Source organism: Eptatretus burgeri, chromosome 14 (genome assembly GCF_056783735.1).
Source record: "Eptatretus burgeri isolate ZD-2024b chromosome 14, Ebu_testis_v1, whole genome shotgun sequence".
Lineage (NCBI taxonomy): Eukaryota > Metazoa > Chordata > Myxini > Myxiniformes > Myxinidae > Eptatretus > Eptatretus burgeri.
In genome coordinates this window covers 24,166,239-24,180,787 of record NC_140974.1, presented here as the reverse complement: position 1 = coordinate 24,180,787, position 14,549 = coordinate 24,166,239, and the positions used below count along the sequence as shown (strand labels likewise).

Below are 14,549 nucleotides of genomic sequence, written 5' to 3'. Positions count from 1 at the left end.
GAAGAGCGAGAACACAGAACGGATCAGGAGGCAACATAACAAAAGGAACAGCTGAAAGAGAAGGGGGAACTGCCAACAGCAGGACCAACTGAGAAAACAAACGGAAATGGACAAACAAGTGATGGGGGGTAACGATGACAGGTTGGGGAGAATGCAAAGGGTGGACAAGATGGATACAGAAACAAAATGTGGGTATGGCGGAGCAGTGGGTAAGGGTGATTTAACGGATGTAGAAAATATCATGGTTTTGGATTGGGGATGACCTGAGATGGCGGTGAACAGCTGTCTTGAAGATGTAGAGGGAAGGGGGGGGGGAGGAAGAAATGAGCGGAGGTGAACAGTGATTCTGTATTTTGGGAGCTTTACTGGAAGGGGGTTGCTAGTGGACCACATGCTCCCAATGTAGATAATTGGGGGGGACAGAGCATGGAGAGGAAAGAGGGTGCAGGATCAGAAAGGAGACCGATGAAGACAAAGAGAACACCGACCTGTTGGCGATGGAGAAGTGATAGGCCCATAATAAGTTGGCATTTCTTGGATTATTGTGACTATTATGAATTTGAACACCCGAGGTATCATCGACAGACAGCCACAGTATTGCGAGTAAAAAGTGTGAAATGTTACTTCTGTAAGTGATCAATACACTTCGTGGTAATTTGAGGCATTTTGGAGTGTTTATTGCAGGAGCCAAATATAATTTTGATAAATGCTAAAGCAATTTGTCACAAATAAAACGACAGTTTAACACTGGTCAACTCATTTCATTGAAGCTCGGTCATCTCTGCGATGTGTCGTTATTTGTTTCAGATGGAAAATTATTCTCCATTAGTTCGGAGGAGGTCCTTGGCATTGTCAAGGTTTGTCTTCAAAGAGCAACTGGTGTTGGACAGATATGTTTGGACAGATAACAGATCGTAATGGACATATACTATTGTACAATACTATTGTTGTGTGTTTTCTTAGTAAAAAGGCACCAAGGGACATCCCGTCTCTGGCTATGAGGCCACTGCTTCGCAGGAGAACGCGCAGTGAAAGTAGCATGTCAAGGAACATTGGTGAAAACACACCGAACAGAGTGTCACCTGACCAAAATCTTCATCCAGGAGCATCAAACAAGGCCACAGGCTCAGACTGGGAACTCCTACAGCCAGATGGATCAGCAGGATACTGGACCTCGGCCATGGTATATGCTTCTTTTGTGAACTTACCTCAGGTGTGTGTGTGTGTGTGTGTGTGTGTGTGTGTGTGTGTGTATATGTATATGTATGTATATGTATATATATATATATATATATATATATATATATATATATATATATATATATATATATATATATATATATATATGCACATACATTAAATTGATGCAGTTGGGACAATAGATCAGTTCAGCTCCACAGCACAGCCAACCAATCGATCCAACAAAGTCAAAGTAAACTCTACTCCCCATTTTTTTTTTCAAAAACAGGAGAGTCCTCCTCAGGTGACATTTTGCTTGTAATCCGCAAACCTTGTTAAGCCAAGAGTCCGCAAGCCTTCTGAAGCCAACTCTTGCCTTGAGAAGGCTCGGGGACTGTAAGCGAAACGTCGCCTGAGAAGGACTCTCTTTCCTGTTTGTTAAAATTTTGAGGAGTAGAGTTCATTCAGACTTTGTTCGATCAATTGGTTGGCTGTGCTGTGAAGCTGAACGATATATTTATATTAAAAAAACAAACAAACAAACAAATATAAATAAATAAATACATCCATCCATTGGGACCATACTCTGTGCAGAGCATTGGTGCTGCCTAAGCAGTCTCCTTGGCTCTTGGGCACAATGCTGGATGGGTCGCCACTCCGACACAGTATACCAGCATGCCGGCACTGATTTTGCCAACATTGGAAGGATGACAGGCAGAGTCAACCCCACCTGGTATTAATTCAACAGCCGAGTGGGATTTGAACTTGAGATCCGAGAATCCCATGCCCACCACCCTAATCATTAAGCCAACACCAGGCACACACATAAATACATTTCCTCTCAAAATTCTACACCCCCTTTCACATTTTTCACCTTTTGTTGCCTTATTATAGCCTGTAATTGAATTGCATTGAATCGCACTTTTTCCAACTTTATTAACACATCATAACCCACAATTTCCAAGTGAAAAACAAATTCCACAAATTTCAGAAAATTAATTAAAAATACAAACCAAGAACATCTTAGTTGGATGAGTGTTCACCCCCATGAGTTAATACTTGGTTGAAGCACCTTTGACAGAAATTATAGCTGTGAGTCTGTTGGGATGGGTCTCTACCAACTTTGCACACCTTGATTGGGCAATATTTGCCCATTCTTCTCTACAAAACTGTTGAAGCTCAGTGAAGTTGCGTGGCGAGCGTTGATGGATAGCAATCTTCAAGTCATGCCACAGATTTTCGATTGGATTTAATTTAAGTCGGTGTTCTAACTGGGCCACTCAAGGGCATTTATCTTTTTGTTCTTTAGCCACTCCAGTGTAGCTTTGACTGTGTGCTTCAAGTCATTGTCATGCTGAAAGGTGAACTTCCGTCCCAATTTCAGCCTTCTTGCAGATGGCAGCAGGTTTTCCTCCAGGATTTTTCTGTATTTTGCTCCATCCATTTTCCTTCTATCCTGACAAGTGCCCCAGTCCCTGCTTATGACAAACATCCCCATAACATAATGCTGCCATCACCATGCTTCACAGTAGGGATGGTGTTCTTTGGGTGACATGCTGCATTGGGTTTGCGCCAAACGTAACATTTTGCATTTCGGCCAAAAAGTTCCATCTTGGTTTTGTCAGACCACAAAACTTTTTGCCACATGTCTTCAAAATATCTGAAGTGGTTTTATGCATACCTCAAATGGGACTCACGGTGAGCTTTTTGAGTAATGGCTCCCTTGCCTCTTTACTGTGCAGGCCAGACTTGTGGAGTGCTTGGGATGTTCTTGTCACATGCACACAGTGACCAGTGTTTGCCATAAAGACCTGTAGCTCTTTCCATGGGCCTCTTGGTGGCCTTACTGATCAGTCTCCTCCTCGCTTGGTCATCTAGTTTGGAGGGACGGCCTGATCTTGGCAGGGTCTTGGTGGTACCATACATCTTCCACTTCTTCGTGATTGTCTTGACTGTGCTTCAAGATATATTGAAGGGATATAAAATATTTTTTGTACCCATCCCATAATCTGTGCCTTTCCACAACTTTATCCCTGAGGTCTTTTGAAAACTCCTTGGTGCTCATGGTTGAGTCTTTGCTGTGAAATGCACTACCCAGGAGACGAAACAGGAACAGCTGATTTTTGTTCTGAAATAATCATAATAATTACAATTTAACACAGGTGGAGGCCAATTAACTTGGTGTGTCATTTTGAAGGTGATTGGTTGCATCTGAGCTGATTGACAATTCTAAAGGGGGTGGACACTCATCCAACAAAGATATCCCAGTGTTGTATTTTTGATTAATTTTCTGAAGTTTGTGGAATTTGTTTTTCACTTGGAAATTGTGGGTTATGATGTGTAAATAAAGGTGGGAAAAGTGTGATTCAATGCAATTTAATTAAAGGCTATAATAAGGCAACAAAAGGTGAAAAATGTGAAAGGGGGTGTAGACTTTTTATAGGCACTGTATATATATATGTATATCAGCTTGGTGCAGCAGGTGCAGGCAGTGGCGGAGGTGCAGGCAGTGGTGGAGGTGAAGGCAGTGGTGGATGTGCAGCGGGTGCAGGCAGTGGTGGAGGTGCAGCGGGTGCATGCAGTGGTGGAGGTGCAATGGGTGCAGACAGTGGTGTAGGTGCCAAAATAGAAATTGCTAGACATGATGTATTGGAGACAGTTTTTGTGGTTGATGAGACAATTAAATATGTAGATTGTTCATTCTGCAGGAAGGATCGTAGACATAGAATTGTGCGTAGTTTTGAAGGAGTAGGAGTTCGGGACATTGAAGGAAGGGTAAACGATATTGTATCGGGTCACGGCAGGAAGAAGGTGGTTGTGGTACACCGAGGTGCGAATGATGTAGGGAAAGTTCACTCAGATGTTTTGAAAAATAGATACAGGATATTGGGTAAGTGGCTGAAAGCAAAGGGTTGTGATGTCATGTTTTCTGTGATTCTTCTAAGATTAGGAAACGATATAGAAATTATGAGCAGCGCAATAGACGTCAACCAATGGCTGGAAGAATGGTGTAGGGAGGAAGGTTTTACATTGAAGAAGCAGTGGGAATCATTTTGGGGACAAAGGGAGTGTTTCTGGAATGATGGCCGTATGTTAAATAGAAAGGGGGCAGCAAGGTTTGCAGTGGGAATTGAGGAAGGAATTCAGGCTTTTTCGGTTAGCAGAGGGTGGGGAAGGAAGGAACGGATGATGTAATTGGGATGAGTAAGGCCAGGCAGGAAAATAGAATTTCAGGAAGGGAAAAGTTAAATATATTCCTTACCAATGCCAGAAGTTTAATTAATAAGATGGAAGAGCTTGAAGCCAAAGTAGATAGTGAGGAGTACGGTATAGGTGCAGTGAGTGAAACATGGTGTAAGGACGAGAGTAACTGGAGGACAGGATTAGAATGCTACAAGGTGTATCGGTGTGATCGGAAGAAGAGAAAAGGAGGAGGAGTATCAATCTGGGTAAAGGACAGCATTGCATCAAGAGAAAGGGGTGACATTAAGGAAGGAATACATGTTGAGGATTCTGTGTGGGTAGAGATTAGAGATACAGATTGTAAAAACAGTAAGATACTGGTAGGATGCTTTTATGGGGCTCCTGATGGGAAGGAAGAGGAGGAAGGAGGAGTACATGAAGAATTCAAAGGGCATGTGGTGAGGGAAGAGTATTGATTGTGGGGGATTTTGACTTGCCAGGGATAGATTTGGTCCAGGAACAGGGAAAAGGCAGAGCAGATGAGGATTTCCTAGTTTTAGTCCAGTATTGTTTTTTTAACCCAGTTTGTAGATAAGCCCATGAGGGGGAGTGCAGTGTTTGACCTCCTTTTAAGTAACGATCCTAATGTGGTGGAGGAGGTGGAGGTCAGGGAGCATTAAGGAGCAAGTGACCATAACATTGTGTGTGCAAAGATTCTGTTAAGGGTTAGAGTTCAGGATAGTAGGGTAAGGCTACTTGATTTCAGGAAGGCAAACTTTGAGGGTATGAGGAGAGAATTGGGTGATGTAGATTGAGAGACTCTAACAACAGGACAATCAGCATCAGAAAAATGGGAAACCTTTAAGGACCAAATGTGTAGAGTGCAGAGTAAGTACATTCCAATGAGGTGTTAAACCAGAAACAGAAAGAGACTAGGGTGGTTGAGCAGTGGGATAAAGAATGCTATTACGGTGAAGCGGAAGGCATTTATGAGGTATAAAACAACAGGACTGGGGTTAGATTTATGTCACTATCGGAGTAAACAGAGGCAAGTTAAGAAATTAACTCGACAAGCCAAAAGAGAGTATGAGACGGACATGGCTAAGAATATTAAATATAATAGCAAGGCTTTCTTTAAGTATATCAGGGGAAAAGAACAGGTTCGGATCAGTGTGGGCCCATTGAGGAATAGCACTGGGAGAGTGGTTAGTGATGAAAGTGAGATGGCAGGCTTATTAAACAGGTATTTTTCTTCAACTTTTGCACAAGAACAGTCAGGAGAATTTCCAACACCTGAGAGTATCGATCGAGGAGGTGAGGCAGGGCTTTTACAGAAGATCCAGGTTGGAGTGGAGGAAGTAAAGGAACAGCTCGGTAATCTAAGAGTAGATAAGGCTCCAGCGCAGATAATATGCAACCGAGAGTATTGATGGAGGTGGCTGAGCAGGTAAGTGAGATGGTAACGGATGGTTTCAAAAGTTCCTTGGAGTCAGGACAGGTTCCGGAGGATTGGAGAGCAGCAAATGTAACACCATTATTAAAGAAAGGATCCAGAGAAGAATTGAGAAACTACAGACCTGTTAGTTTTTCAGTTGTGGGGAAGATTTTGGAGACATTAATTAAGGACCAGATGCGGAACCATTTAAACAAATACAAACTAATTAAAGGTAGTCAGCATGGGTTTACCAAAGGTCGTTCCTGTTTAACAAATCTTTTAGAGTTCGATGAAGCAGTGTCTGATTGGGTGGATGAGGGAAAGGCAGTGGACATAGTATCTTGAGACGTTAAGAAGGCATTTGATAAGGTACCACATCGGAGGTTGTTGGCCAAAGTGAAGGCTTGTGGAGTGGCTGTGAGTGGGAGGATGTCTTGCTGGGAGGATGTAAGTCACGGGTACCTCTGGGATCAGTACTGATCAGCAGACCATTACTATTCACTATTTACATCAACGATTTGGATAATGGGGTAAAGAGTAAACTTTCCAAATTTGCAGATGACACAAAGCTTGGAGGTAAGGTGAATAGCAGAGGGGGTGGTGATCAGATACAGGAAAGTATTGATACTTGTATAGATTGGGCAAAAGATTGGCAGATGGAGTTTAACCTGAGCAAGTGTAAGGTGTTGGGGATGGGAAAGAACAATGAAAATAGAGATGACAGGATGCAAGGGGTCATTTTGGAGCATGTCACACAGAAGAAGGATCTGGGGGTGGTAATAGATACGGGAGGTAAACAGGCAGCACAGTGCCAGGCAGTTATAGGTAAAGCAAAGAAGGTTTTAGGTTGTATTCGGAGGGGGGTCAATTATAGATCAAAAGAGGTGATGTTATCATTGTACAGGAATTTAGTGAAGGCCACATTTAGAATATTGTGTACAGTTCTGGTCACCACAGTTCCGGAAGGACATAGATTCCAGAGAGGGTTCAGCGCAGGGCTTCTAGATTGATTTCGGGCCTATCTCGACTCAGCTATGAGGAGTGGCTGAAGGAGACGTGACTTTAATTACTAGAAAGGAGGTGGTTACAAGGAGATATGATACAGATGTTTAAGATAATGAAAGGTGTAGATAAAATAAGTGCAGAGGAATTATTCAACACAGTAGACAGTGATAGGACCAGGGGCCATGCTTGAGTGTAGAGAAGAGGAGAGTTAAGACGATAGCAAGGCAGGGGACTTTCACTCAGAGAGTAGTTAATGCATGGAATGGTCTTTCTGGAAAGGTAGTAGCAGCAGAAAAAGTAGATCAGTTTAAATTGGAATGAAACAGGTAGCTGGAAGTTATGGAGATAGAGAAGTATGGGGATTTTGATTGGACTTTTAGGTAGTTTGAGCATTGATGGGTGATTTTGTGCATGTGTACGGAGTGCTGTTGCTGGGGGTCTTGTCAAGGGGGGTTGTGTGGTTGATGTTGTGTGTTTTAACCAAGCCCATGCCCCCTCCCCTGAGGGGAAGAAAAGAAAAAATAAATAAATAAACAAGCTCAAATGAGCTAAGATCCTCATCCTCTTAATGATGACGTCATAAAAACGAATATGACGTCATTGTGATGTATCAGGTTTGCGATAAATTATCTGTAATAATGCTCGTGTAGCTCGATTCCCACAAACAAAATTCAAACAGCTTGCTCATTTTCGGAGATAATGGTAAAGGCGATTTCCATTAGCAGCGATATTATGACGTCAACTTTTTTTCTCAGAAGAATTTCCAAAATCAGAGATGGTTACTGCCTGCGTGTGGGCTTTCTGCATTTACATGGCAAGTTTCACGAAGATCCAATGAAAACTCTGGGTTGTGAAACAAAAAAATGTCAAAAAATAGGAATGACGTCATAAAAATTGATATGACATCATAGTGATGTATCATACGTGCGGTAATTCATCTCCACTAATGCCCTGTTCAATTCCCGCAAACAGAATTCAAAAAGCTTGTCTAGTTTCGGAGATAATTTTTTGGCGATTTCCATTAGCGGAGATATTTTGACGTCATAACTTTTTTTCTCGGAGGAATTTTCAAAATCGGAGATCGTTATTGTCTGCGCAGGGTATTTTTACATATATATGCCAAGTTTCAGGAAGTTTTGATGAAAACTGTAGGCTGTGAAACAAAAAAGTCCACAAGAAGAAGAAGATGAAGAACAACAACGTGAGTAAGACTTAGAGATCCTCCACGAGGATCTAAAATACAAAAACTACAAACCCCCCCCTACCAAAAAACAAACAGAAAAATTGATTTCAATCATTTTTCAAAAAAACACTATTTTGCATTTTCTTCCTTGGATCTTGTGTGGATGGATTTGTGTGGTGTTCACGTCAGCATGATGGGCTGAATGGCCTCCACCTGTGTTGGATTTCCTTCCTTGTTTCCTTGTGTGTGTGTGTATGTGTAAATATGTATATATACTATATATATATATATATATATATATATATATATATATATATATATATATATATATATATATATATATATATATGCATGTAGTGTTTGTTTGAATGTATGGTTCCATGTACGTTGTTGCATCAGTAATATTTCAAGTGAAGTAACAGGATGATTTTCATTCAAATGTCATGTTTCTTGCGGTATTCGACATCCTGTCTATATTTCGTTGCACGTGTTGACGTGGGTTCAAGCATCAAGGCATGACCAAGCCTGAATTGCTTTCTTTTTATGAAATATCACAGCCTCTTATGCTTGATATTCCCCTGGAAAGGAATGGGATAACTTTGGAAATACGATTCCTTGTGACTTCATCTTTATTTCCACAATTACTGGCAAAGTAAGTATTGATTTGTATTTTTGTCTTATTCTTTATTTTTTAAAAACATTCTTGATAAAGTATTTTTCCTTCCCATTAACTTTTCTTCCATTCAACCATCTCCATTTTGAATGGCCCCAACCATATTCTCAGGTTATTTTTGCTCTGAAATGTCTCTGGCCCTGAGCCAGGTTACTCTCTTCTTGGTTAAGTCACACCGGTCTGGGCCTCATGGAAAAGTAGTTCTATTAGATGCAAGAAGCAAACAAAGCACAGAAACGATCTTCTATCTATATTCAATAAAGTTTTGAAATTGCACAAAACATACAAGTGAGATAAAATATAACTCATTGTAATATGGATGTGGTCTGCAAACCTTCATTTAGAAATATAGTACTTTACTAATTTAAATTATTGCCCTTCATGTATAAAAATACAATATTCAAGTTTTAAGGAGATAATGGAATTTCACACCGAGGAAATATGCCAAATGAGCTTCACACAAACACGGCAGAAATTCCATTTGGCCTGAAGGTTGAACAATAGCCCTAGGGGTAGATTCTTTGAGTAACCATCCTGACACACACCATATCGTGATAATCAGCATTGGGTGAGGGGCCCGAGGTCCACTTCTATGGATCACATATCTTTTCCACGTTTTATGGATTTTTCTCCACAAATATAGGCCGAGCCAAAAGCCTTGCTTTTTAAAGCTTTCTTGTCTACCTGATTATGTTATTAAGGCAGAAAACATACATGTCCAAAACTCAACATTCAACGACACTTCTGTAATAATTATTTTCATTGTATTATCATTAAAGAAGTAAAAAATTCCAATTATAAATGATGTAAAAAATATTTCCAAATCAACTTTTTTTATTAATCATGGAAGAGATCAAATGAAACACTAGTTGAAGGAGGTTGCATGTCAGGAATATCTGCAAAAGCCTGCACAAATCAAAATTCACTGGTTGCAAAATATTCAGCCCCTTTTAGTTCAGTACTTGGTGGAAGCACCTTTTGCAGCAATGACTGCAAGGAGTTTTTTGGGTTGGGACTGTGTGGGACTCACCTGCTTTGCACACAAGACCCCATCTCAGATGACGTTTCACCCACTTCACAGTAGGCTTCCTCAGGTCAATAGACCCCAAGCCTCAGCACGTGACCTCTCGCAGACAACTGTGTGGCTCGCAATGGAACCATTTAATCTCCTCTTCCTGCCAAGGCTGGAGGACCCCAAGGCTGTATTCTTGGCCCCATCCTATTCCTCATCTTCATTAGTGATCTCACTGACTCTCTGGAAAATCTTCTTTATCTTTTTGCTGATGATTCCACTCTCTGCCTTGACATCTCTCATCCTGACAGACAGGCAGTAGCCTCTTCCCTCTCATCAGACATTGACAAAGTCACAGACTGGTCAAACATAATTTTACAAATGCATCCACATCGTCCACCCTTTGTGTTCTCCCTTATCCCTCATTGTTACCTGTATCCCTTCTTTGTCCATCTTCATCTGCACATGTGCAGGACTCACGTCCGTTGTAGATCAGGTCAGAGTGTTTCATCATGCTCCACACATTTTGATTTACATCTCCACCCGATGGCACTTGCCTTCTGTTTTTTTGGTTTGCATTGGCAATCGTCGAAGTGGCAGACAGGCTTTTGGTCTTTGCAGATGATGCAGTTTTACTGTGTGATACATAATCTGTGCCTGATGCTGTCCGTGACAGCCAGAGGGTGCGAGTGGCATTTAAATGATGACTGTGGTCATCATTGGTTAGATATTTATTTGGTGTGCCATCCTAATGAGGGCAAATATGCCAGAAATCCAGACAGGTGGTTCCATTTGATGTTTAACCAATGATGACCTTAAATTTCTCTTTTGACATGAGTGGCCTGTATGCTTTGTTCTGCACACATACGGGACTCACGTCTGTTGGAGATCAGGTAGGAGTTCTTCATCACACTCCATACATTTTGATATACTGTATATAATATGATATTAAGGGATTTAATGACATGACTCATCAATGCCATGGTGTCTTGTTCTCATTGCAACCGAGCAACATATTTCACAATGACTGCAGGCTAGCAGTTCAAATGGTGGGTGTTATCATCCATCCTGTGGCTGAAAAGGTTAAACTACCAACTGGTTTCGGAATGGTTGGGCCTCATCAGGGTAGCTTATCACATTCCCAACCACTTAAGGTGACCGTTCATAGTTATATGCTTGCCAATGACACACCATCGATAGTGAGTGGTCAGGTGCGAAATGAACCTGAGGCAGCACAAACTGTCTGCTGCTTGAGCACATTATCTTTCCTCACCAGCCTCCATCATGGAGTGTTGGACTCAAATATTTATGATGTTAAGACTATTTAATGGCATTGAATGACTCGTCAATGCCATGGCATCGTTCTTTCGTAGCAAACTTTTATTCATTGTTAATTTATGATTTCTAAATTAACAAGTTTGTTTTCTTCTTTCCAAACTAAGCTGTATAAATAACAGAATGTTATTATAATGGGATAAAACACTTGCCTGAATTGTTGATGCTCATAACATCTATATATTGTAACTCCTAAATTTGTTGCAGACTTTTGCACAGTTGTGAATACAAGTATACATATATGTATATACACACACGCATACACACACTTGTATAAAAGCCCATCAAAAATGATGGATTTCTCTAGAATTATGGATTGTCAAAAATGATGGAATTATTTTATTTGAAATATTCAGACACTGGAAGATGTTGTTTTGTAGCAAGAAAAAGCATGATTTTAAAACACTACATGTACAAATGTTACCCTATTTTATTTATCTTCTGGGACCTTTCATTTCGAGGGAACAGCCTCGTGAGCGTGCCAAAGCCTGAAGCCTCGGCCGAGCGTCGGGTGTGCTGATATCTTCTTTATCTCGTTTTACTATGTGCGCGTTACACATAACATGCAGTGAATTTCCCCTCCCTGTGCCTTGCATTTATTGTTATTTAAAAAAAATGCTTTTGTACACCACCATTGTGGCCGGGTTGCAAGTCACTGTCTACATTTTGAAATTGGTCTGGTCCAAAAGAAGAGACGTAATTACTCTTTAATGGAAAATGTTTTTTGAGTTTATTTATCCTGAAAACATAGACCGTAGTGAACATGGAGTCATGTTAAAGGATTGTCCTTTAAAACCCTTCTTAAATCATCCTTTTGAAGGGGGACAGACATCACACAAACAAATACACAAACACACATTGTGTTTTACATGGTAAGATACATATGAATAAATTATTGCGTGGGGCGAGGGTGAAAAAAATTCTGACTCAACCTGGGACTCAAACTCAAGGACCTCACGACTTACGTGTTGACAGCCCACTGAGCTCATAATTCTTCAGTATATGCTCAAAATTTCTCACACTAACACTGCAAGCTTTATAGTGGCTGACGTATTATGTTCCTGCGAGGCAGAACCCATGAACGTGTGTGTGTGTCGGTGTATTGGAGACAAACCTCATGGATAAATTTATAAAACAGGAATAAATTCCTGCACGGGGCTTGTGTGGAAAAAATTCTGACTGAACCCAGGACTCAAACCCAACCCAAGGACCTCATCATTTACATGGTGACAGCCCACTGAGCTATTGAGTCTTCAGGATATCTCAGAAATTTCTCTTTATTTCATTGCAAACTTTAAGTCAATGTGAATTTAAGATTGCTAAATGACAACTTTGTTTTCTTCTCTCCAAACTTAGCTGTATAAATAAAAGAACGTTATTATAATAGGAGAAAACACTTAGACGAAACTGTTGATGCTCAGAACAACTGAAAACATATTACATTGGTGGTGTGGGTGTATGAACTTGGGCTCAGCTTAAACAGGACCAAAGGGTATACATATGAGAGGGGAGACACGTTGGGTGTGTGATATCCTTGGAGTCTCCATCACCTCATTTGTTTTCATTCCTCTCGGCAAACCGCACCTTTTATGGACAACGCAAGCTGGAAGCATGTCCCACCGATTCCCTGCAATTCTTTACCCACCATTCATACCACATTGTCTTTGTATTGTGTGTTTATACAATAAAAGGAGCAGGTAACTCATTCCGACAATCCACAAACCCATCAAGAGTTATCCGCCCCAAGTTGGCTTCCTATTGCCTCCGAATAACTGAGGCAGATGCTACATAAAGGGATTTGAAGCTACAATCACCAAAACCTGCAATCTTGTTGACAGTGGTGGGTTATTGGTGAATCAAGGCACACTGACTGCACTGGCTTACTTGAGGTTGATGATTCAAACCCACTAGAAGACAGCAGTTTTAAGGATTTGGTTTCTAAGCTTCAGGAAGTCATTAGTTTTATGAGAACTGCCATGTCACTATTGCATGGTCGATAAAACCCAGCTGACTCATTCACAATCTTCTGGGTGGGATGTTTTGCCTGTCCCACCTGGTCTGGTCCACATATGATGCTACTCCACTCATTGTGGTTGACCCTCATTCCCTTCCTTTTTTACCGGAGGTCATACCGAATAACTTTTGGCCTTCATTTTCTCCTGTACTTACAATGTATAGAAAATACTTCAATACAGAAACGTGTACAGTTGAGCCAGCCTCAAACTCCATCAGTCCCCTTTTAAACATGGAATTAAAGCACAATCGTTAATCAATAACTCAGGAAACTTTCACAAAATATATTGTTTCAATCTACAGTCATAACCATAGTGAAAACATGAGATTGCGTTGATGAGCAGAAGAATGAAAAGCTCAACATGCTCAAGAAAGCTGCAATGTACTGTATCTGACGGGTAGAATGATGCATGGAACCAACAGATAGAGGGTTAATGTCCATAACCTCAGATTGTCCTTGTTTTCGACAATGGTTCGCATTCTTTGATCGATGTTCTGTTGATTCCATCCACTGTGTTGATGAACAGGCTTTTCTGGAATCGATCTCCATGAGTGTGGATGGAGATGTAGAATATGTTGTCGTTTGCTTATTGTAAAGTGAAATCACGACCGAGCACCTGTTGTCCTCCAATTTCGATTCGAACCACTAATGATGAGAGTGCAATATTACCTTTTCCCAGCAAGGTATCTGTGTGATGTGCGGCCAGTATTGCATGAGGCTTTGATGACATCATGTTTTTTTTTGTCGAGTCAAGGAGTTTGTGAGCCTGTGATGTGATATGGAAAGCCCACATTGCTCAAGTGATAATAACAATTCATGAAGCCATTCTTCACAAACACCTCCAAAATCACATGGGAATCAATATATTTGAAATAGGTTACACTCATTAAAAGAGTTGTGACTGTAAAATAATGAGGTTTTCTGGAGCTTGAACGTCCTTTCGGATTTATACATGGTAAATTGATTTTTCATCGTCATTATTTCCAAACCGCGAAGCTCTCCTCCTGGCTGTGCTGTAGTAAGGCCATCAATGATGCATGTGTGTGGCAGATGATGCCTGTTGTTCAGAAATGATGCAGCAATGGCTGCAATGGGACATGATTTGTTTTGTCCTTACCAGCCACAGTTGGGGGGGGGGGGGTATTACCACCAATAAGTCTGAAAGGACGTTCAGACCAGAGCTGGAGATTTGAGGCATTATGCTGGACTGATGGGCTCTAGAAAGGGTGAAACATGTTTGCAGCTCTGCTGTTATATCTCTGCTTGTTGCATTTTGAACCCTTCAACTAAAGTCTCGAATTATGCTGCATGATGCCCTTTGGGGTGATTATGAACGCTCCTGTGCATGTGATATGTATATGTCATCTCTGACCTTGAATGCATCATGATGCTGAAGTCCTCCACATAAGTAAACCAACACAACGCCTCCAATGTAGGATGCTCTCAATGAGGTACTCAGGTCTTTAAAGATCGAGATCTATGGTCACAAATACTGTACATGAATGCAGAGCCACCAATCTGGATTTTGCC

General features: G+C 41.0%; 1 protein-coding gene across 8 annotated transcripts in view; it reads left to right on the top strand.

The window, feature by feature from the left end:
* LOC147012795 (uncharacterized) overlaps window positions 1-14,549 on the top strand; it is a 104,769-nt gene that overhangs the window by 79,818 nt on the left and 10,402 nt on the right. For 7 of the 8 annotated variants that reach the window (XM_085853991.1, XM_085853992.1, XM_085853987.1 and 4 more), the window contains one exon: window positions 964-1,213. In XM_085853991.1, coding sequence (XP_085710117.1) covers window positions 964-1,213 — 250 coding nt within the window. The remainder of the gene's footprint in view (window positions 1-963; window positions 1,214-14,549) is intronic. The other variant, XM_085853988.1, reaches the window with a different exon arrangement.